Consider the following 25,075-nt stretch of genomic DNA (forward strand, 5'->3'; position numbering starts at 1 on the left):
CACTTATTACGTCATTGTACTTTTCAATTATCCTTTCACTAGACACAACATTGAACTCTTTTACAAAGTAGAATAAGAATTCACCGGAATTCACCGAACTGGGATAAATAATAAATTCTTCTGAAATCATCAAAGGACACAAGTCAGAGTGTGCGACAACGGCGACATTTCCAAGGTTTCTTCTTCTTTCGCAATAAGAAAAAACGAACAATTATATAAATCCATAAGTAAGACAACTACAAGCCAGTCGTGCATGTAGCTATAACTACAGTAAATACAATTAAGGCGAGACCTTTATGCTGTGCATCAAAACAGAGCGCTGTTTGTTTGTGATAAATAGGAAAAACCTGTTTGCTATATCTGGCGGGTTGTGCAACGAATTTTGGCTTCACATCATATACGAAAAACCATCCGATTGGATATAGTAGTAGTAGCACTAGTTTGCACACATTATGCAAAGCAGATATATATGTTTTGGCAATACGGATCTATAGACGGAATGACGTTCAAGACTGTGCTGTGTACAAGGTCCCGGTTTTAATTGATTACCTGGTTAGCCTTGCAGGTGTCAGCCAGGCTATCTCCTTTTCAAGTGGAATAATGTTGGCCGTTCCACGTCTTTAATGCTGCGCGTATGTATACAGGCGGTCGACATTTCACGCCCTACTTGCTGCTGCTGCCGTAATACATAATATGTACACGCGGAGCGAAATGATTTGTTGGGTCGTGCTCTTTTTTGGTCATGTCTGTGGAGAGGCTTAAGGCGTGACTGCTGCTGTCTACCACCACCACCGACTTCAGAAGCTTTACAAAGTGTGAATTCACATTTTGATATATAATCCTATTTAAAGACATTGATAATGAATGGCCCAGCACACCGCGCGCTTGGCTGAACATGAATCAACTCTACATCGTCATTTTTCTCGGATGAAAGGAAACAAAGTCCCTTTCAGCCCCCAAACATTTTCTTTTTTTTACAAAACTTAACGGGTGGCTTCATCCTAAAGATTATTATTAGACTCTGAGATTTTTCTTTTTTATTATCATCCTGGGAAATGTAGGACAACGTTTTAGACGCTATTGTTTTTGTTTTTGTTAAATACATTTAATCAGAGGAAGATTTTCTTTTTTAAATCGGAGATTGTTGATCACCGTTCTGTAAATTAGAAAGTCAATTTTAATTAATTTCGATTTGTTTCTTTCTATTATTCCCGAATCGGTAAAACTTTGAGAAATTCGATTGAATTTGTAGTTTCGATTACTAGATGGCGTTGAAGAATTTACTCGGGGGAGTAAATAGATGGCGTTGGTGACGGCATTTTCCGGTTTTCTTCTTTTTACATTCATTTCTCACGCGCTTCGTTATTAGTCGCGGAGAGAGAAAAAGAAGATGAGAAGAAATTAAAAAATAAAAACGTTTCATTAAAAAGCAATTTGTGCAAACACGGCACCCACACTATACACGAGCTCGGCATCGACAATCCATTTCGTGATTCCGGCGCCCGCGTGATGTCCATTAGCGGCATGGCCTTTTGACGAGTATATAGTTTTCTCTCGGGTCTCGTGCTGGAAGATTTCCATACAAATGGCCTGCTGCGATATCGTTTGTTTCATTATTGGCACGTTAATCAACTCGCATTTCCCATCATCTTCCAATTCGATATATTAGACACCACCAAATTGGCTTTTTTATTACTATTACACCGAGCGATGGCAATAATAATACGAGAATATGGAAAGAAGAATATCGCGTGAATATTCCTCTCATTTCAATCTCCGCGTTTTAAGTTGTCGAATATCTGAAACTCCAAGTGAAACTCCTTAGATATATTTGACGTCGAGTGCTGATGGCCTAAATAGTTGTTGCGCAACATGCACTCGGCTGTGTATCAGAGATAATCAGATAAGCGCAATCTCTTCCTATTTGTGTCAATAAGTCAATCGTCGTGGATTATCGGTCGACTTTGTTCGGACGGGATTTTCCACCACTGCTGCAGTGCATGTGACTGTCAATTTTTTCCTTTTTATCTTCTTTGTGTGCGCTATACTTTGATATAAGTAGACAACCAGTCCAAATGTTTAACTGCAATGGGAAAAAATGTAGAAACATTAATTTTGAATAATTTCATAAATAATTTCAACACAAATCGATCAAATATAGAACATTTGAAATCAAATAGACACGGTCGATTCGAGGCTCTTTTGTGATTCTGATTATTTCTCGAAAGCCAGTTGTGATTTTTTGACGTCAGCCAAAAATGTGAAATGGCACGGCTTTCTGAGCAACAATCAAAAACATTGGGAGCTATTATATAATGCAGCAGAATATAAGCGGCGACACACACAATGTCACACCCATCATATCCATCCGCGGCATCCACATCAGTTGATTGAAGAATTTTCAGAAGCGACACTCGTCTCCGATCATAGAGATGATCCATCATCCATCGGCGATCATCACACACAATACCCAGTCCATCCCCCACCCCCACGACACTAGATTTCAGACGTATATATATAAAAAGCTTCCATCTCTTGTGCTGCTGTGTATAGATTTCCACGTGGTTCACACATATATAGAAAAGCACAGCACACAGCACAACCAAACCATACAAACTTTTTTATTCGTAGTAGAATTTTATCCATCGATCAAACTAAAGCGGCTGCTGCTGCTGGCGGCTGATGATGACGCAACGAGAATTTTTTTCGTTTCCTTTTCAACAAAATAAAAATGGAGAAAATATTTTATTTATACACAGCATAAAATATATAAGAAAAAAGAAAACAACTTTTCACCTCTACCGGCGCGCCGAGCTCTCATACACTCGGGGCGAGACACACACACGCGAGAGAAATATATATATATATATATACTTTATATAATATTAACGTCGACGGAATGGAGACGATGGCGTCGGCGCTGTTCCCTTCATAAAATGACCCCGCCCACTTTTTTTCCCCCTGAAAAATATTTCTCCGCCCACTTCTCGTGATGCATATCATCAAAAAACTTAATTCGTTTGATTTCTTTTTTCCCGTCACTAAATACCCGTGAGCGGAATGTTGACTGTTTAATCGCATCACAATCAAGTCTAAATCATTTGAAGACAAAATCCCCGCGCTATTTGAACAAATCAAAAAAGTCTGACGTTTATATATTTTTTCCAAACGCGCGGAGAGAAATCCAATCTAAAACCTTAACAAACACACACACACACAAGGCAACGGTTTTTTTTTTTTTGTTGACTCGACGGGCCTCTGTTTATGTGTCAACATTCGGCCGGCAGAGAAAAGGAAAAAAAAAAAAAATCGCTGCCGGCCGGGCCGCGTCACCGGATCCAGTTTCTGCCGCGTCCGTCGTTTTTTTATTTTTTTTATTTTTTATTATTTGTTGCCGACGTCATCGATCGATAGTTGAAATACATAAAATGTGCTGTGAACAACAGCAGGCGGCTCACAGACAGAAAAAAAGAAAACGAAACGAATATAGGCTATATCTCTTTAGGTGATTAAAATCTTTTATTATATCTATACGAAACGCCGGTGAAGAAAATGAAAAATCATTCGGCATCATCGACACACACGATTGTGCATAGAAAGGCGTTTCGGGGTTTTTTCTTGTTCCTTTTTTTTCTTATTAAAAAAATAAAATGAAATGAAAAATTGAGTAGAGACCAAAGATGGCGCTGCCAATCGTTCAATAGACGTACACGCCGCCCTAGGCATCAATAAATCATTTCACTTATACCCACCCGAGCAACAAAGTTTCACCTTCTTCTTATACATCACGCATCCATATATAATGTATTAAAAATAATAGATGCACATATTAGCTATAAGTATAGGCCTATCGAGCCGTTCCTGTTAAGAGAGAGATAAGTTGATTTAATCAACTAATATAAACGCGATGGCGTATTATTTAGGCAATACATAACAAATCATTATGCAGAAGAATAAAAAAACAAGTCGCTTCTGATAAATAATTAGTAACAAGAAGAAAAAAAAGAAGCTCCTGGAAAAACAGAAGCTTTGAACCATTTCTTTTGTGTGTATAAAATATTTTTTTTATTTTTTCTTCGAAAAACTTTTGAAAGATGGAGTGACTTTTATTATCTATTGTGCTGTGCAGAGGCCTAAAAAACAGAATTAACGCGCCGTTTTCAAAAGAGAATCTAATCATTTTTCGAACCGGAACGCTGTTAAAATTAAATAAAACCAAAAATTAAGTTGCTGGAATCGGTATATATATAGTGTATAGCCGGAGGGGTTTTTATGTTAATGTGAAAAGGGGCTATAGCTCTGCTGCTGCTGTATAGTATAGAGCATAGAGTAGAGTTTAGAGACGAGCCAAAAAGTATTGATTTATTTCACAGACCACGCCCAGACATACCAGTCACCTCTTTTCACGCTGCAGAGAAAACTTTTCAGTCGTCTGTAGACGGAGTCTATACAGCTTTTAGGCCTCGTGATATTTTGCTTTTAATCTTTTTAAAAACTTTTGGAAACTTTATTTTTTTATTTTTTGGTTGCTGCCGTCATTGATTTTTCATTTTGTTGTACATTGGATCATCCGATTGCGATAACGTCGCTCAAACTTCCCAAACTTTATTGACATTTGAATTTATTTTTTCGTTGTTATTATCTTTTCGAGCAATAAGAACATTTCAAAGTCTAAATAATAATCACCTTTAAACATAGAAATATATTCCCAGCAGAGTAGAGAAAAAAGAAATATTTAAGCTATAGGAAATTACATTACATTTATAAAGCCCCGGCATCAGTATTTTCGTCGAAAAATATATTTATATTATATAAGATTTGTGCTGCTGTTGGTGTATAGAAAAATATATAATTCTCTATCTAATATTATATAAAAAGCTGTTTGAGAAGGGAAAAAAAGAAGAAAATGAGTCGGCACTATTTTCATAAATAATAAGTGCTGTCTAATATTTGATTTCTTAGCGCAACAGCAAAGAAAAGGAAATAGAAAGACACACACAGAAAATGCGCGTTGTATAGAGGAGAGAGAGGGGAACCGATTTCTCATGGAAGAAAAAGAAAAGAAAGAAAACGGTCAAGTGCCTGGGCGGCCAGCTGTGCTGCTGCTTGCTGCCCTGAATGTTGTTGTATATTATGAAAAGAAGAAGAAGAAGATGCTCCAACAGCAGCCAAAAGGGAAGGAAAAAGCATCTCGTCATCAAGGGCAGCTAGCAGCAGCCAACACTTCTTTTCAGTTGTGTGAAGGAAAACATCGTGACCAGACAGAAAAATGTCGTCTCTCTATAGAGAGTTTAGAAGCTTTAAGATATCCTGTGTATGCCAGCGCGAGATATTACACAAGGAGCTATGCGTATACATTCATTTTCGCCCTATGATGGCCGTTTCTATGTAACTCGAAGAAATAAGAAGAAAAAAAGGTTTTTCCCCTGGACTGCTGTGAGTAGGTGGAATAGACAACACTTGAAAATTTTTCTTATATTCCAGGAGAAGAAGAAGAGGCTACAAATGAGTCTAGCTGCTGCGCTGCTGGGCTGTCGGGGTCAGGGGGCGCGAGAGAAATAAACTCTCTGCGGGGGACCAGCTCTGACGTCATCATCTCTCACGCGTGAAAATATTTAAAAGAAAAGAAACCGGCGCAGCGCCCACAACGGCCACATTCTCCACTGGCAGAGATCCGCCCAGTAGAGAAAATAAAATAAAATAAAATAAAATTTTTGGGGTCCAGTAGGATAGAATTTGATCGCATTTCACCGAATAATATAACAAGAACCCGATCGTTTTATTTCGTTGCGGATGTTATTCAATCTACGAGAACGACAACTGATATCCAAGATAGCCCCGAGGCCTATAAAGCTCCATATAACTATAAATTTACACCACCAGTATGCCAGTAGCCTCCATATAATTTAAACTATACATTCATCATTCAATTAAAAAATTGAAAAAAATTCGAGTCGAAAAGTTGCGTCATTACAGCTGCGAAAATTACAGTTGGATTTCGTTGTGCTGTGTATATAGGCTATATAACCTGGAACAAAATGAAATAAATGTCTTGTATCTTTTGTGCTCAAGGAATAAGAACAAGGTAAGAAAAAACGGGGGGTGGGAGAGAGACAGGAGGGGCGTAACTTGACACCATCGACACCTGTTGTATATAACAGTTGTGCTGTGTGTGCTGGTGGGGGTGCCGTTGCGTCGGAGGATTTTTTCTTTTCCTTTTTCAAAAAATCCTCAGCGTGGGGGCTGTTTGTGTATTAGCCATTATCGGCCGAGTACATATATCCTATAGAGAGAGAGAACCTTTTCTTCCCAATTAACTTTTATTACCCCCACCCTTGGAACTCAATCACTTAAAACATTCCGTTTCCTGTGCTGCGCTGCGCTGTGGGGAAATCCCAATTTTTTGGTGTTTCGTCCTTATCCGAATTTATGATTGGACGCACTCCATCAACTCGATATAAAACACCAAAGGAAACAACACAAAAAAATTCAATTTCGTATATAACTCTACATATACGTATAGTTATATAAACCAAACAATCGAAAGAAAAAATCATTTGTGAGAAAGCAGCGGGAGTCCTATACCATCAGCACCGCGCCCATTTCAAAAGGAAGAAGAACTTTCTTGAGCGTCCTATCCCGCCCCCAACTGTTCTTCTTCTTCTTCTTCTCGTCTTGCACACACACCAAAAAGTTCAGAAATAGAAATTTCCCTTCCATAACGACAGACCCCCAGCACACACACACACATGCACACAGCAGAGAGCCCCGAAAAATCATCGGTTAACACAAAATCGAAAATAATTCCCTGCTCACCTTGTACCTCGTCTATAATCACAAGGGGGTTTCTCCGATTGCGTCTATAAAAACGCCATCGAGAGAAGACAAATCTGCCATATAACTAATCATCAAAAGAGAGAGAGAGAGAGCTATAGAGATTGTGAACCAACAAAGTCTCTCGTGCTGTGTGTAGCGTAGCCTATACATTAAAACAAGATGGCAGTTATAGGCCCGAGCTATATCTTTATGTAGTCAGGAATTAATGATGGGGTGTATATACAGGCGAGGCTTTATAATACACTGCAATTTAAACACAGGGCTACACACACAAAATCTAAGAAAAAAAAGTTGTTAACACTTGGCAACTTGACGCAGGTGGGAAATATATTACAATAAAGATTTGATGTAATATAAATGGAATATAACGATATGATATAAGAAAAAAAGAACTTATTTCTATTTTTTACTCAATTTATAATGCCGGTAAATTGATCTGTATAAAAGCCGGATGCTGCATCTAATAAATCTAATGCAATAATGCATAGATGACGGGGAGAGTATAGTATATATAGAACGAGACCCCCCAGCAGCAGCGCAGGACACAGATTGCGTTAGAGATGATTATTATAACCTCTGACTCGATTGTCGCAATATCCGTCGCCTAAATCTTGTCGGAAAAGACGGCGCGTTTCGCTACTAACGAACCGCATCATCGTCATCGCGGCTTTTGTGCGGTTTCAATTTTTTGGTGGCTGTACAGATGAGATAAAAAAGGACTAACCATCTATTGCTGCTGCTGTGTTTGAACAAACAGAGAAACAGTTTTGGGGTCAACCAACACATATTACAAATACATATAGAGAAAGAAAAATGAAATCCATCGTATATCCGGCGGGATTTGAACAAACGACGACGACGTGTATAGTATATGATAACCATTTTCCACACCTCATTAAAGACTATCTTTATATTATATTATTAGATATTTTCGGGCCCGGGCGTAGTATATATATTATATAAGAGGGGGGTCTTTTCTTGAAATGGTCATGGAATGCAATTGGTTCCCCTTTTATTTTCTGCTTCTTATAAGGCCTGATGATTATGATAGAGAGGCAAAAAGGATGAGAGAGAAAAGGTGTTCTATGCGGCAATTAATGTCTTGTGGCTGGCGGCGGTCAGCGCCATTTTGGAAAATAAAATAAAATAAAATAAAAAAAGTTCTTTTTTTCTCACTTTTTTTTTTTAAATTATTGTTTCTCATTTCCGGATGGTTGATTGCATTCAGAACCGCGACGAAAAACATTTTTTTTTCATGCCCCCTTTTTAAAATTCATTCAAATAGAAAAAAAACCTCCAAAAATTCCCTTTTTTATTATGTATTATTAGGCTTCTCTTTTAAATCATTTTGGGTTTAATAGGCCTATCATAAAAAGATGGTGGTAGCTTATATATAAGTAGGCCTGCATGACGTATTATATATATATCGAGCCAATTCTTTTCATCAACATTTTCTTGTATAACAAGCTTTGGAAAATAAAATAATCGTATAATCGTAATAGCCTGAAAAAAAAAACAAGCTGAGGATTTAAAAAAAAAATGTCCTGCGGGATTTGTTTGTTGCTGGTTGAGAAAGAACAAAAAACCTTAGAAAAACACTGGCGGGATCTATATATACAGCACGCATTGACTAATATACGCAGATTATAATTAGCCCACACGACATCAGTCGAAAGAGAGAATTTGACGTAGTATATACACCCACACGAAATTTGTATGAGCTACTTTTTTTTTGTTTCATCCCATATGATGCAAGGAATGGAGAAAAGAATTGTCGCCGAGGAGCCAGCAAATTAAAAAGGGCGCGATCATTCAATCCTGCTAATTATTAATACACAAGAGAATGAAATCCTCCTTTTTTTTGTTTTGTTTCTAGGAAAGAGCGTCAAAGAAATCCAATAAAGGCGGGTCCCTTTCTTTCTTTCGCTATAGAGGCGACTAATAAAACGACAAAGAACCGGCCATTTTAAAATAAATGAAATCGAAAAGAAGAAGAAGAAAATAAAATAAAATATAAAACAGACGGAATTGCTGGGAAATCGATGGAACGGCCTCGATTTTTGTTCTTTCTTCCGATGAAAAAATTCACTTGAAAACGTTCACACACAGCACACTCACAAAACCGCAAAATAAAATTCCCATTTCAACCATTTTTGGGTTTAAATTGGTTCTAGGCTAAACAATTAAAAAGAAAAATTTTGTTTTTCAAACTTACCGGGTCGAGATGATTTGAATTTGTCTTTATTTCTTTAAATATTAAACAAATAAAATGTATATACTCCTTGTTTTTGTTTCTTTTTCTTTTTTTTTTTGAAATAAATTTTTTAAAAATTTCGATGAAATATAAAAAAGAAATGCCGCCGCCGCGTATCGGGGCCTCCATCCGTTCACGACACGATCGCAGACGCAACTGTTGCCGCGCCGGTCACGGAACTCGGCAACTCCTCCCCAGCCTCTCCCACCCTCTTTCCTCCTTCTTTCTTTTTCCCCCACCACCTCTCTTTCATTTTCCGTTTTTCTTTCGCTATATACCCAGCAGAGGGTACCGCCCACTTTATCAAGCCTCGTAGCGCAGCAGCGCATCGGCAGCAGCGCGCGCGAATGTCGTCTGGTATTTACGATCGTAAATAATAAAATCCGTAGAATTCCGGCGAAATTTTATTTATAGGTATCACATTTTGGCATTTGACACTGCGATGTTATATACAGAGGAGGGAGGGGGAGATTCATTAGCCCTTTCTAATCAGCTATTACTTATACGTCAGTCCCCTAATATAGATATAAAACGAGGCGTCAATCGAGTACATGGAATCAAAATTTTATTCCAATCGAAATTTATAAAATCAAATGAAAATCAAATCATTTTCAATTTTTTGCTCTTCCATTTTAATATTTCATTTGAAAATAGTCTGCCCAAATGATAAAAATGATTTGTTCAATTTTCTTGTCGAAAATAATTTAGAAAAATTTTATTAGAAATAATTTTTGGCTTAAAGAAATAACCGATTTGAATTTTGCAAAAGGTGCGCGAAATGGTTGCATAACCCATACATATATAAATGACCATCATCAGAGAGTATACAGAGTGCAGTAGTATAGACGACATCGAGGCAGTGTGGGAGGGACAGAGTTCCACCCGGCGACGCCTGGGCGGAGCCAGAGCGCAACCAATGAGGAAGCCGATGACAAAAGGTGGCAAGATGGCGAGCGGAGCGATTTAATTGGTCGCAGCCCGACCCCCCTTGATATTGTATTCCTCCCGTGTATATCACCCCCCTCCCTTCTATAACCCACCCCACCCTCTGTATCAATGTATACCCAACCCCCTCTTCTGCCATATAGAGAAGGGGGGAAAAGAAAAGAAAAAACCCACCTTTTTACTTTTTATTATTAAAAAACATAGACTAAATAGACTATAGCTATAGCTACTACTACTACAGAGATATATAGCCACTTTTTAAAAAAATTACACAATTTTTCTACATTAGAACCGCTTCTTCCTCCTCTTTGTTAAGTGTCTAGTATGTGTGTAATAACGGGGCCTTGTATAATAAACGATAAAAATGTGGGTCGGGGTCATTTAATAGGTCGGAAAACATATGACTAAAAAGAATGCTGCTGCGATGCCGTCGGATGAGAAATAAGAAAAGAAAATTTGTTTTATTTTAAAATATTAATGGACTTGATCATCAAAAGTGAATGCTGCGAATAACAGCTGATGGTGATGAAAGGGCTGCAATGAACAACAGATGGTATCCTTGCTATATAATAATAATCCAAATCCCTGCTATATAGACAGCAGCCAGCCAGCCAGCCAGCAGCAGCTTCCGGATTCTCCATTATATAACTGTCGGCAGCGATTATAAGCGCATAGCATTGATGATGATGGCAGGCCGCGGGATTTTCGGCCTCCAGGGATGTGTTAAAAGACAAATCAACGGGTTATTATTAATATTGTCCGTCAGTGGCGACGTCTAGCGATTCGAATAAATTTCGAAATGTCTTAAAATAAATCACAGCCAAGCTATACAGCAGTAGCAGATATACGCAGATGTATAGATGATCAGTGTGATGGATGACTAGCAGCCGTATAGGCCATCCTCTATAGATTGAAACTAGGCAATTAGCGACACAGCAAACACCTTTAGGTAAACACAAAGAGCGACGGCAGATGACAGACATGGCGGCCGACGACGAGTTATATAAATCCCATCGACGCTCTAATATAAATATAGATATTTGTCCAGTTTTTCATCTTTCTTCTAAAGGGGATCGGCCATAACGTTATGATATATAATCCACATTATTTTTTTTTTCCGGTAAAAAATATAATAATAATATATAACAGCTAGGATCACTACAATTTGATCCACACACAGCTGCCCCCCCACTCTTGTACACACCCCTTTTATTCGATGCGGGGGTTATACATAGACGTGCGTAAATGTCTAAAAAAAACGAAATAGATTTTTTCGTCGGTTGCGATGGCGATCAAGTTGTGCTGTGCTGTGGGGGTGGCTCTGAAATTCCCCCCTTTTCCTTATACTACACATCAAATGCTGCTGCGGCATTATATATTTTTATATATATAAAAAAAAGGCTTACATGACGTGTACATCATCATGGGAATAGATTGTATATATGGGGCGCGGTCCTCCTATGATGGGCAGGCCATCTCGAAATAAAAAAATAAAAAAAAAACTGGTGGAATAAGTTGGGGGTGAAAAAAAAAGCGGTTTCAATCAGCCCTAAGATCGAGAGGGTGCACCCCCCCCCCCTAATGTTGCGCAACCCTCTTCTTCTTATATAAGGGGGGAATTTATTTTTTTTTACTGGATCAAAAAAAAAAAAATGAATAGCCCGAGGGGGTTGCTCCTCTTTGTATTTACACCCAGGCCGAATGTGTGTGTATACGAGCGAGATTTCCTCATCAATGAGTATATTGTCAGATTGGAATAATGATGCCCGGCTATTGCTGCATGTGCACAGAAGAACGGAGAGGGCTAAAAAATAAAAAGTTCTATATCCTTTGATTCTTCTTCTTCTTCATCTTCTTCTATACGAACGGATAGAGAATGAAGGATCACACTGATAACCCCCTTTTTATTTCATTCAAGAGAGCTCTATATATATTAGACTGTGTATGTTTTTCCTCTCTGATTTTTGTGTATATACACGCGAGTCCAGCAAATATAGAACTTGGGCCTGTTTATTGATGCCTGTCTATCTTATCCACATCCCCCATGTGTTAAGAATGGAAAAAAGGAAAAGAAAAGAAGAAAGAATGGATATATAGTGCACAACATCTGCTGCCAAGCCGGTGCGGATTAACGAATCTCATCATTTGATGTTCTAACCGCATTCGATGCTGACCATCAAGTCATTATATAATTCTATTTTCTTTTTTTTTTTTAAAGAACGGCCAAGGTGTATATTGAATTACAATCAAGTTCTGGGTGGTTTAGATGTAATATTACGGAAAAAATCAAACTACTTGAATTTCAAAAATAAATAGAAAAAACCACCAAGAATTTTCTTATTATATAATGGGGGGATATATCAAATAACGGCCAAATAACTGTCTATTTATTTTGTAAGGCTATATTTTCGACCAATCGACTTCCAATGGCGTCCTGTGAAATATATTTTCGATTTTCATTTAAAAACACCGTCGCGCGATGGAATGTATAAATTGATATTTGTCACGCCAGAAATGATTCATTCGATTCTTTCGGCATAATACATATAGTGTGAGGCAATCTCGTTCATCATCTGATACTCTTGTACAAGTGACGTCAATAGAAATGGCGCACACAAGACGTTTTCCGAAAATATATTTATAACCGTCAAACACGTAAAAATAAAAAAAATTGGGGGTGGGGGGACATAGAAAACTGGGAGGAATGTAAATATTTAGGCGGCGGGAAATTCAAACGCCGAGATGCGACCAAGAGAGAAGAATCTATAAGAAATCTTATTTTGCTGTTAGACATTATTATTATTTCAAAAGGAGAAAAGAAGATAGCTATATAGGAGAGAGAGCGCGTGTTGTAATAGAACAATGGGATCGATAAGATCCATCTGTGGATGAGAGAGTGAGAGAGCTAGAAATATGTTTCAGTTCAATTCATTCTTTTCTCTCCAACCCCTCTCTTTGGTTTTTTGGGTTGCCGCCGTTTGATCTCGACATGTCATCCAACGGCTGCAGGCTATTTCCATTTTTAACGATGTCTATGCATAATAGATGTACATGCATAAGGAATCGAAAACATTCGCAACAAACCCCCCAAAAAAGAATAAACAGCAATCGTTATTATATACATAGCAAGCGCTATAGCAACAATACAAAACTAGGATCGCGACTGAATCAAGTCCCGAGGTGAAATAATATTATCCAAAGCTCTCCAGTCTAACTAAATTTTATTATTATAAAGTCTTATCAAATAAAAAAAAAAACGTTTCTTTGTATTTTTGAATATGCACAGCACCAAGGCCGGACCATTAGTCAGCGAAATAGACACACAATAGTTAATGAACGAACATTCCCCCCTCTCTTTTTTTTTAAATAGAAATTCGAATCTCCTAGAAAAATAATAAAAAAAAAGAATTCTCTATTCAACAAAAATATAAGAAATATCTAAAGTCTCTTGTTCCCCCTCCCCCCCTCCTACGCCCTTCAATCAGCCGACGTGAATCAAGTCGCTCAAGTGCAAACGAAGAAATTTTTTTTCTTTTAAAATACTCGGAAGAGAAACTTAAACAAAAGAAAATCTAATTATTCCAGAAATTAACGAAATGCAGCGCCATTATATAATACGGGACCGTTGCTGGCATTGACTATCTAATCAAGTTCTCCTTTTATATATGCTGGGAAAATGGAACATGAATTTCGAAATGATATATATATCTTTCATGACCATTTGACGACAGCTTCTCCATATCCGTGCCGCGCTATTCTTGTCTAACATCGAATAGCTGAGAGAATGTGAGCGACAGTGTATTGAGGAGAGAGATATCAGGTAATCATCTGGCGAATACAATACGCCGACTACACACGCACAACCCAAAAAATGTGTCTATATACCCTCGGAAAATAAAAAAAAACGACGACGACGCCGATCTGATGGAACGTGAGAAAAAAGGGGGACTTCATTTTTTGGACGTCGATTTTTGTTGTTCCCCCCTCGATTCCACCAAGTATTATAGTGTGCAACATACCCCAAAAAATCGAAAGGTGATTTCTCTATAGGCATGACAAAAAAAAAATGAAAAGCGTTTTTTTTTTTCTTTCGGCTAGGAGGAGAGATGCGGATGTGACGTGGGAAATTCCGACTGGGTTCTTCAGCCCCCCGCACTTTTTTTTTTCAGTACTTCTTCTTCTTCTGGCCGGATCATTTTCTTTTAGATGCGGGACGTGTATACACAATAGGAATAGGCCGAGCTCTCACAAATAAATGAAAAAAAAAATATCTAACGATAAAAAACATGGAATCGAAACTTTTTCTTCTTCTTCTTCTTCCCCCTCCTAGGGGACATTCCGGATATGATTCTACTAGCTTGATTACCAAAGAGCTATTCTCCCCTCCTTCTTTATATCAAGAAGTAAAAAAAGGGAGGCCTAGAAAAAAAAAAGTAGGAACATGAGAATGAAAAAGTCACTCGTCCATTTATTTGAAGAGCCTCTTATCTTGAAAAAAAGACCAGTCGACCACCACCATCGATATACGGGTCATGTATCACTATTGCGACGACTCTATGGCTAGAAAATAATAAATATATAACTTCGAAATTGTAGTATGTAACCGGCATTGTTAATAACTCAAGCTGGCGCGTATTTTTTGTATTAGCTTAATTTAACGTTTCTGTGTCTTTCTTTCAATGTTTCACATTGTTAATTTTCATTTTATTTTGTTTGATTTTTTTTCAAGGAGAAAAGAATATTAAGAGCCAAAAAAAAATAATAATGATGAAAGAATGAGAGTATAACAATTATGTAGGAATTATTAGGTGCATTCGACAAATCACATCTCGCATATCCGGTTGCTAACTAATTTAGTCTCTTCTTCTTCTTCATTTTTTTTAAAACTAAATAGTGAACAAACACCGCCCTCTATTGAACCAAAATTTTTGACGACATGCCCACCACCTCCAAAGTTCTTTTTTTTTCCTATTGAGCACGTTTTTTTTTCTCTTTTCAGACTCTAACAAAAATGAAAAAAAACGTAAGGAATGGATATTTAAAGACAAGAAAATTGAATTTTTATAGTAATTAATAATAATAATAATAATAAAGGCGGTTGGTTTTGGCCTTTGAAGAAAAAGAAGAAAATCGGATGCATCAGGGGGGAAAAGCACTTTCTTGAATGGAACAACCCGGCAATTCCATCTGGCGGTCGAAAAACGAACTCGACAGCCACATAATTAAACAAATAAACACAAACAAACACAAGTTTTCTTTTTTATCTCTCATCATTCCGTCTACGAATTTGACTCGTTTTTATCTTCAATTTCTGGGTCGCTGGTTCCATCCGTGACGGGCTGCAATGGATCAACGATGACCTCCGGCGGCGCCGCAACGTCGCCGACAGTGGCGTCTTTGTCTTCTTCTGCAACGGCGGCGACGACGCCGGCCTTTTCTTCTTCCGGGTCCAATAGGGTAGCGGCCTTGTCCACAGGCGGAATCCCGTTGGTGTGGATATCGGCGGTCATTCGACCCGGCTGGTTGGCCGCCATGACGGCCGACTCGACGACGGTCGATGGGTCGTTGACCGCAATGTCCACCGACACCTGGTGATCAGACTGGCGTTGACTCTGAGATTCCATTTCCTGCTTCCAGCGGAGGTGCTCTTCCTTGTAGGCGGCCAGCGGGATGACAAAGACGGAGATGTCGTCGATGGTGGCCGATTTGCTGTCGGCCGTCCGCCAACTGCGCTCGTTCAATTTACCCCGCGAGCACATGACCAAGTCCTGGGCGGCCGACGTGAAGCGGTACCGATACCGGGCCGCATCCTCCGCCGGAAACTGCTCCAGGCTCCGCTGCACCGATTCGGCGACGCGCTCATTGCTCGTCACGTCCCACAGACCGTCGGTGCCCATCACCAACACATCCGTGTCGTAAATGGCCTCTTTCTCAATGTCCACGATGCGAACCTGAATCACAAAATTAAAAAGACATAAATTAAAACCCCAAATAATAATATCAAATGGAGATTTATGGGCCGATAAGGACCTCTGGTTGTGACGATAGGAAAGGCTTAATGAGGATGCTGGAATTGGGGGCGCGCAAGTCGTGGTCGCCAAATCCACGCGTCACTCCGATGGTGGCCAGGACTCGGCTGCGTTTGCCTTCACCATAAACAACCGGGAACTTGAGGTCTTCGGGTGTGACCGTCTTGTAAGCCCAGCCGGTCATGTGAGGCTCGCGGTAGAGGAGCCGCTGGCCAATGTCACGTCGATTGGGACGACGGGAGAAGTCCAGCGCCGTGTACTCGCCGCCCAGCAGCTCCGGCTGGAGGGCGGCCAGCTTGCGAATTCGCTGACGCTCCGTTTCGGGAGTGAAATCGTTGGACAGTGGGAAAGCCTTTCGGCCACGACAGAGAACGGCCCGGGAGTCTCCAGCATTCGACACGAAGAGTTTGCCACAAATGAAGAGAGATACCACCACTGTGCAGCCGCCCGTCACGCGATACACGAATCTGTCTTCGGCGATCAGATTGTCCTAATCCAACCCCCCCAAAAAAAACATTAATGGATCATCCTGTAAAACACAGGGTGAAATGACTAAAATCAACTTTGATTCGTTACCATTTCGTGGAACGTCGCTTCTAGGGCTCCCACAATGAAACTTTCGACGCCAATTTCTCTTTCAGGAAACCACAAGACTTGATTGCGACCATTCTGGGTAGATTCGTTTATCTCTGGAGTTGGTAGCAAGTGATGGATCACCTCCATTAGTTTATCCTGTCAAAAGATCTGTTATTAGTAATGAAAGCTTATGTTTAAATAAAATATAAGTGGTCATTTTACATGGAGAATACAGTGGAGTTCATTGGATGCCGATATTGCAGCTCCAGTCCCGGCGTGGCCATCAAAAAGAGCAAAATAGGAGTAAGGTATCCTTTGTCTGGATCTGTGTGTGGTGGAATCTTTTTCAGGTGTAGAGGGAGGAGTGTGGAACTCAGCAGCTTCAGCCGAGTGACCATTATCGGAATGCCTTCTTTCTAGATATCCAACATGGATTCTTGCCTGGTCCTCATTCCTCAGTGACTTTCCAGCGTTGACAGCCCTGAGAAATACATTGACGTTAAAAGTGGAAGATGGCCAGTTGTCTCGACAAATAGTCTGCGACAAGAGATTTACTTACTCTGCGTAACCTGAGTTCCAAGGCATTTTGGTTATGTCTCTTGGAACAATGATGGGTCTGATGGCATGATCACCAGCCACCTGAATCTCGTCTTCCCCATTGAGCTGGAGGAAGTGGGGTCTGGTGTATGGGAATTTCAGGGGCAATTTCGGTTCGCCGTTTTGTCCTACATCGTTATTCTTGTCTGGTGATGCTGTGTCCAGGTTGTTCACGACGGAAAAGAACGCATTTTTGAACTTGTTGAGCATGGCCGAGACGATGCGTGTGACGAGAAACGGACGGTAGTGGAAGAGGTGCGACAAGGACGATGTAAACAGTTCCACCGACATCAACAAAACACCGTCTCAGACGGGTGAAAACAAGACGAACGCGGTGTTTACCAAAGAAAACCCTGTAAATGGTGGTCGAGAAACAATGAATAATTCCCGACACGGCTGACCAATTAACAAGAAATAACACATCAGCATTTAGCAGACGCCTGTAATGTACACAAAAATGACCCAGATGGCTCCACTGTCGACCTGTCGTCATCTCCTGCCAATCGGAAGCTACTTCACTCTCAGTGATCACGGCATTCCAGAATTCACGAGACGTTATTTTATATTTTTATGAATAATGACAAAATGATTTCCATCAGATTAAATTTTATAGCTTTGAAAAATATTTATTGTAAATATATCTTTATAAACCCAACTAATGTATCGATGACTTATAATGCGCACTGTTTGATTTAGACCACCCATGAATAGGACATTGATCATTTCAATTATCACAATACATGGCAAAAATATACGACTGTTGGCGTTTCGATAGGTTACGACGAAGGAAGAGTGCAATCGACGAAATATACTTTAGGCTTTCTTAAATCGGAATTGGCAACGGCATAAGTGAAATTTTTAAAACCGTAACAAGCAGCACCAAACTCTCCATTTGTCTTCATAGCCACGACAGCCCCTTCAAACTTCGGGTAATAGCCTGCTATGGTTTTGAGCGAGTACGCTGCCGCAGTACTGGGAGTCATGCCATTTCGCATGTGTTCAACGGTAGCAAAGCTTGGCAAGAATCTCATCAAGACGTCACCATCACCAGTAGCGGCAGCTCCACCAACTTGCTGGTCCACGTAAGATCCCGAACCTGTGATGGGTGCGTCGCCCACTCGTCCCGGGATTTTGTGCCTGGCGCCGTTAGTGGACGTTCCACTCGCCATTTTCCCTTCCGCGTCGATTGCCACCATTCCTATGGTGTCATGGCTCTTTTTAAATTCTAAAAAATTAAAGTAAAGGATAAACAAAATTAATATCGATTAAAATTAAATTCTAATAATTAACACACCGTCGTCGTTTGTGCCTGGCTCTGATTTTGCATGCACTTCATTTGGAGTATACGGACCACAATTTCTTTCTGGAATCGGCAGTACATTCTAAATCAAGTTATGTGAAATTAATAACACATTATTAAAGGTGAACCTCATAATAAATTGATTACCTTCCAAAAGTTCGGCTGGCAATTTTGGGTTTTCCAATCCTGCCAAATTTCATTTGAATCACTAGTAGTCAGGTTTTCTACTTTGAAGCCCATTTGGATTGCAAATTGAGTTGCACCATCTCCAACTAAAAGTGTGTGATCAGTATGTTCCATGACTTTGCGAGCAACACTGATGGCACTCTTAATGTTCTTCATGCCAGCCACAGCTCCACATCGATGTGTAGGTCTGTAACGAAAAAGTAAATGCATAAACTATTAGTTTACAGAATAAAATAAATTAGTTCTTTACCCATCCATAATCATAGCATCTAAAGTTGTTTCTCCATTTTCATCTGGACTTCCACCAAAACCGACAGTGCCATCACACTGTTCATTTTCACAAACTGAACAGCCCTCTTCCACAGCATCTAGAGCCGATTTTCCATTCTCTGACAGTACTTCCCAAGCTAATACAAAATATGGATACCAATAATTTGTTTTGATGGAAGAAAATCAATACCTTTCTTTGTTGCATTTGTAAATGCCCATGTGTTGATAATGGCAGGTAGCATATTTTTTGTTGAAGGCCAACTCTGTTTAACTTGTCCAATTACACTATCTGGAACTTTTATCACAAACTGCGTGCAAGATGAACTATGAATGTGTAGAAAGAGACCTAGACCGATAATAACACAAACCAATACCATATTGATTTGCGTGAACCAAACCTAAAAGAAATAAATGAAATTATCAAAACAAATTCATACCATCGGATTGTAAGTTGGTTACTACTTTGTTCTGATATTTAAAAATGATTCGGTAACAAATAAATTCTATCCAACTTAAATGTTCAAATCCTAATGTCAAAAATGCGCAGACAGACAAGAATGAAGAATCCGAATTGATAGAGCCACTCAACTCAAGTCACAACAGTCAACAGCTGGTCAACAGTGTTGCGCGATTTATTTGAAAAATCAAATATTCAGTCGCGCAACACTGTTGAAAAAAGGGGGGTATTACAAACGTTTTTGCTCGTCGTCGTCGTCTCGTCGAGTACGTCGACTCGACGTCGGAGCCTTCACTGTTGGGTGTTCCTCGAAGCGAGCAGGTCTGAGATGAAACGTTGACGACGTATTTAGCAACCAAAACGTGTAGTAAATTCTTAGAAAAATCTGTTTGAAAATGACCTCAAAGGTAGTAATTAAGAAAGAGAAAGTCGATAATCCAAAACCAGGACCATCTGCGCCGAGCGATGACGATATGACTGAAATTGAAGCTCGCATACTTGAACTGCTAAGAGAATATCCGAAAGGCATTAACGACAAGATATTGGAAACTCATATGTCCAACCTCGACAAGCAAATTCAAATTATTGTTCTAAATCGACTGCTCAAACAAGTAAAAATTTTAATGGAGTTGTAGCTAAATTTTAATTAACTAACCCTGTTTATTTGTGCTGATGTAGAAGAAAGTGTACATGTCCAAAGCACCTGTAACAAATGAATTGTTTTGGTGCCTCAATGAGCAACCTACCAGTATTAAACTAAAGGGAGTTGACAAAGAAGAGAATTTGGTTATGAGGATCATTGAAGAGGCAGGAAACAAGGGCATTTTGAATAAAGACATCCGTGACCAGTCTGGCTTGAATCTAACAGCCATCAACAAGATACTCAAAGCTCTGGAAGGAAAGGAATTAATCAAATCTGTCTTATCTATTTCAGTAAGTTAAAGAAACAAAGTTATTTTTGTCCTAAATAAGAACACACCTTTTGTAATGTGATTTTTTTCCAGGTCGCAAAGATAAAAGTTTACATGCTATTCGACTTACAACCTGACAGATCAGTTACAGGAGGTTCATGGTACACTGATGGTGAATTTGAATCAGAACTGGTGGATATTGTGAATCAGCAATGCTACAGGATGTTGCAACAGAAAGCTGAAGCAGCCCAACTCAAAGCTGTAAGTTAATTTTTTTTAAACTGACTAACATTTTTTAATCCTTTTAATATTTGTTATTCTGAATCAGATGGACGGCCCCTTAATAGTGCGCAACGCGTCGTTTCTCTCTTCCAAAGAGATGTGCCAAATGATTTCAGATATGAACATAGTCAAGTTTACTTTAACAGTTGAAGAAATCGAAGCCATTCTCGAAACGCTTGTCTATGACGGAAAAATCGAAATGCGTATGGTATCCGATGGCGATGAGAAAATCAAAACGTACAGAACTGTTGAAACGCTCCTGTCTTCTGCTGCAATTGTTCGAATCCCCTGCGGAGTTTGTCCAGTAATTAAAATTGTATTATTTTTTTGGTTCTATCACTTTTATTAAGCAAACGATTTTATCAGGTCATTGAGAAGTGCGGTACTGTAGGTGAGGTTCAACCGAAAAATTGCGCCTATTATGATCAATGGTTGGATTAAAAGGATGAAATCTCAAGACACTACTTACATCGAACCAATAAGGAAGGATACTTTGAATTAAAAGAGTAATGTAAAAATTTAACTTTGAAGACTATGGAATAAATTTTGTATTAAAACTGTCATCACATCTCTCATCCATTTCCTCGTCAAGAAGCTCTAGGCAATTACTCATACATATTAACGAAAGCTCCGTACTTGGTTGGGAATCTGAAGTAACGCTTGCCTTCAACACTGCCATATTTTTTTCCGACAGGTTAATCATAGTGAATACCTAAGATCCACCATCCAGGTTAGAAACTAGTGTTCCCAATTGATAACTCCACGGCGACGTGCTAGCCCTGACACGGCAACTTTACATCTTTCATCAACTCGAAGAGCTTTTCCTAATTTTCCTCTTCAGCCTTCTTAGTCTGTGGTTCTTCTGCCTTCTGGTTGATTAATCCCCAAGTTAGACTCACCTACCCATTTGTACTTCAAGACACTATTTGACCTGAAATAACAAGAATTCCAATTTCTATTCTAGGTCGGTATCAACAACCTCATCAATGCGAAGGCGAACAGTAGTTACAGTAGTTGCTTGCGTTTGGGCCAAGATGAAATGTGAAAAGGCTCTTTATTTGTGGTGGTCAACTTAGTAGAAAAAAATCCAGTTTTATTTGATCAAATGAGAGATAAAAGAATCTTGATTGGAGACGCGCGCAGGTCGTTGGTGTCCGGCCATCATCGTTTGAATATGTTGGGCATTTCGTGGTCTGCTGGATGGAGTCCATTGTCGCTGGCAATGACGGCCCTGGCTGGATTGCTCGAGGGATATATTATTGGGTGTGGAGTCGTTACCACTTTGTTCGCCTCATCTGCGCTCTGCCCGGACCGAAAACTTTACCTTTGCTGGACAACATTCTCGGTGGAAAACACTTTTGATAGTACGATTTCAAAATTGATTAAGCTCACTTGTTTATTGACATCTAATGAACTGATTTTTTTTGTGACTTTCTCTAGAGCGTTTGTTTGTTGAATGGATAAAATGGAATGGATATCTTTTCCGAGTATGGATCAGTTACTATCCGATGCTTCACGTGTTTATCATGAACTATTGGAGGTACACTATTAATAAGCGTTCTATTATGTTTAGATCACAGGAGGTCCTTACAAATGAACATTATTTTCTACGTGTAGCCGATTCTTTCCAATCAAAATCTCTAAACAAAAATCGGGTGAATACAAATTCTTTTTACCTGAAAACTGCCTCGCTGTGTTATCGGGTATAATATGACACTCAGCTTTTTTCATTCCCATTCCAGTCTCGTATTATTATTTTGGTATATTGCAGGTGACAAATGGCGTCCTCGTCGCAAATTGCTGACTCCAGCGTTCCACTTCAAAATTCTCGATGAATTCATGCCTACCTTCAATGAGAAGAGCATGGCCTCCGTTGCCAAAATGGAAGAAATTCTGGGGACAGCTGGAAGCAAAGAAATCGACGTCTTTTCGATTATGACCGAGCTCGTTTTCGATGTTTTCTGTGGTAATTTTATTATGGTGGTAATATTATTAATTGGTAAATAAATCAAATGGCTGACATTTTATAAAACACAATTTTTTTGTTTGGTTCAAGAAACTTCCATGGGCAAGAATACGTGGAGTGAAGAGAAAAAGAATACATTTGCAAAGAGTCTTCAATGGTGAGTTTGAACGATTTCATTTGATATACCTGTCCTTGACCAATTTCATCTTGTCAGTTTGGAGAATATCTTGATTGAACGTGCGATCCGTAAACCGTGGCTGAGAATCGATTGGATTTACAAATTGACCGCACTTTACCGCAAACAACAGCAGTACTCTTCTTTTTTCGACACCGTCCACGAAAAGGCAAAAAACGGCTGAATTTGGGTTTTTAATTGGGCGTAATTTCATATTATTGGAAATGTTATTAAAACAGGTGATTCGAGAACGCCGTGAATTTCACAGAGAGAACGCAGAGAAATACTCAAATCAACCAGTGATGAACAACAACGCCGATGAAGAGGTCAACTTCTCACGACCAAGTATAAATTTCAACTCTTGTTGCACTAAATTGTCATCTGAATTAAATTAATCGGCAGTCATTTCTCATCAGAGGAGAGATTAGCGATTTGGATTTATTATTATAAGTATCGGAAGAGAATCCTGATTTCGACGACAAGATGATCGGCGACGAAATTTCTCTTTTCATGACCGCGGTAACAAAGTTCTTCTGGAATCATATTTTTACAGACAGTTATATTCATTCAGTGATAAATGCTGCAGGGTTACAACATCTGGGACCATGACTTGGTTTATTTACCTCTTAGCTAAACATCCGGAACATCAGGTGCTATATATATATATATGTTACGAATCGAATTAGTGAAATACCTTCTTCATAAATTAATAATTTTTGATTTGATTCAGAAATTGGTGATCGAAGAATTGGATCTGGTTTTTGGCGAATCCTATCGGCCAGGGACGGCGCAGGACTTGACTCAGCTCAAATACATGGAACGTTGCATCAAGGAAACTTTGAGGTTGTATCCGCCTCTTCCAGTAGCAGCACGCTGTTTAACGGAAGAAGTTCAAGTCGGTATGTCAGTTTTAATTCCCCGCAGAATGCGGAGAATTTATTTGGTCGATTTCATTTGCATCAGCTTAAAAAAATATGTTCAATTGATTAATAGGTGCTTACACTTTACCAAAGGACTTAACAGTTCTAATAAATATTGGTATGACCCATCGCATCCCAGAGGTTTTTCCTGAACCGGATGCTTTCAAGCCGGAACGATTTCTTCCGGAGAACTGCATCGGTCGGCATCCGTACGCTTTCATTCCATTATTTAGCGCCGGACCTCGAAATTGCATCGGTGGGTCTAATTCTCTCACGAAAATCATCTAAAATTAAAATTTTGTTTGAATTTATTTTTCAACTTCTTAGCGCAAAAGTTTGCCATGGAGGCCAAAGTTGCAATCGCCAACATATTGCGGCGGCTGCGATTTTCTCTTTCAGATACTTCAGGCCCACTTAATCTCCCTACATTTCAACGACGTAATTACATATTGTTATACATATTGATACAGAGATTTGAAGGATTTTTTAAAAAATTTTTATTATGGCGGAGAATGTTTTTAACATTTCTAGGCGGAGAATGTAATTAACCCGATCTGTGTCAATTTTAATTTGATCAAAATGTAATTTCAATAACGTCACACATTTGGCTGATGTAGGGCGATTTCTGAACGCAGGAGGAGTTTCGTTTTTCGCTGGATTTTCCCTTTGCCATCAGGGAAGGGTTCACTGTATTATCTCAGGGTATTTCACCTGAGCCTGTTGGATTTTCTGTTCAGGTTTGCAAGCAAATCTGAAGGACAACTACCTCGAGGACAGGGGGTCTAAGCACAATCCGATCTTCAACAGATTGTACCAAATCAACATACAGCTAGTCTGGCCGTGACCTATGAGATTACCTCCTACTCCTCAATCTCAGCTCCACAAGCCCCCTAGACACTCGGTCGTCGTGACGCAGATTTGGGCCTTTTTTTACAATTTCTGTGGCGCCGCCTGATGATTAGGTGATGAACCAACCATGATCCCGTTGAGAGTCGAACTCGATGCCGAAACGTTGAGGTCTCGATGTTCCCATGATAAAGCCACGCCTTATCCGACTCACCCACTCTGTTCACATTAATATTGTATGTTTTATTTGATACGAGAATATTGACTTGTGACATCTATTTAACCGTTTGGCAGTTATTTCCGAAGGATTTACGGTTGACATAAATTCAATCCAGTCAAAATTGAATTAAACAATGAAATTAATCATGAACATTGTGAGGAAAAATGTAAATAATTTTAATAAATTACCTGGATGCTGGATGTTTTATCTACCCGGCAAAAAATAGGTCCAGCAGACTAGAATAGATACGCCCTATCCCCGACGTTGTCAACAGTCGCCGCCAGTGTATGAAACTTCCATGTTC

At 39.3% G+C, this 25,075-nt stretch overlaps 4 protein-coding genes across 4 annotated transcripts; 2 read left to right on the plus strand and 2 right to left on the minus strand.

Moving 5' to 3' along the window:
- Positions 1-14,484: 14,484 nt before the first annotated feature.
- LOC124209401 (protein phosphatase 1H-like) lies at positions 14,485-17,692 on the minus strand. The gene is made up of 5 exons (XM_046607358.1): positions 17,201-17,692; positions 16,864-17,122; positions 16,642-16,797; positions 16,067-16,555; positions 14,485-15,987 (listed from the first exon to the last, which is right to left on the minus strand). The coding sequence occupies exons 1-5, from the start codon at positions 17,527-17,529 to the stop codon at positions 15,316-15,318; spliced, it is 1,905 nt and encodes a 634-aa protein (XP_046463314.1). The 5' UTR covers positions 17,530-17,692; the 3' UTR covers positions 14,485-15,315.
- Positions 17,693-17,848: 156 nt separating this feature from the next.
- LOC124209402 (N(4)-(Beta-N-acetylglucosaminyl)-L-asparaginase-like) lies at positions 17,849-19,602 on the minus strand. The gene is made up of 6 exons (XM_046607359.1): positions 19,457-19,602; positions 19,185-19,392; positions 18,975-19,131; positions 18,686-18,911; positions 18,533-18,620; positions 17,849-18,463 (listed from the first exon to the last, which is right to left on the minus strand). Exons 2-6 carry the CDS (start codon positions 19,369-19,371, stop codon positions 18,015-18,017), a joined length of 1,107 nt encoding a protein of 368 aa, XP_046463315.1. The 5' UTR covers positions 19,372-19,392; positions 19,457-19,602; the 3' UTR covers positions 17,849-18,014.
- Positions 19,603-19,712: 110 nt separating this feature from the next.
- On the plus strand, positions 19,713-21,207 carry LOC124209403 (DNA-directed RNA polymerase III subunit RPC6-like). The gene is made up of 5 exons (XM_046607360.1): positions 19,713-20,062; positions 20,130-20,384; positions 20,456-20,623; positions 20,691-20,948; positions 21,011-21,207. Exons 1-5 carry the CDS (start codon positions 19,847-19,849, stop codon positions 21,083-21,085), a joined length of 972 nt encoding a protein of 323 aa, XP_046463316.1. The 5' UTR covers positions 19,713-19,846; the 3' UTR covers positions 21,086-21,207.
- A 611-nt stretch (positions 21,208-21,818) lies between these two features.
- Positions 21,819-23,993, plus strand: LOC124209025 (cytochrome P450 4c3-like). Its single transcript, XM_046606895.1, has 10 exons — positions 21,819-22,008; positions 22,085-22,184; positions 22,262-22,347; positions 22,416-22,610; positions 22,701-22,767; positions 22,825-22,954; positions 23,025-23,130; positions 23,237-23,304; positions 23,516-23,684; positions 23,779-23,993. The coding sequence occupies exons 1-10, from the start codon at positions 21,819-21,821 to the stop codon at positions 23,991-23,993; spliced, it is 1,326 nt and encodes a 441-aa protein (XP_046462851.1).
- The last annotated feature ends 1,082 nt before the right edge of the window (positions 23,994-25,075 follow it).

Source organism: Daphnia pulex, chromosome 12 (genome assembly GCF_021134715.1).
Source record: "Daphnia pulex isolate KAP4 chromosome 12, ASM2113471v1".
Lineage (NCBI taxonomy): Eukaryota > Metazoa > Arthropoda > Branchiopoda > Diplostraca > Daphniidae > Daphnia > Daphnia pulex.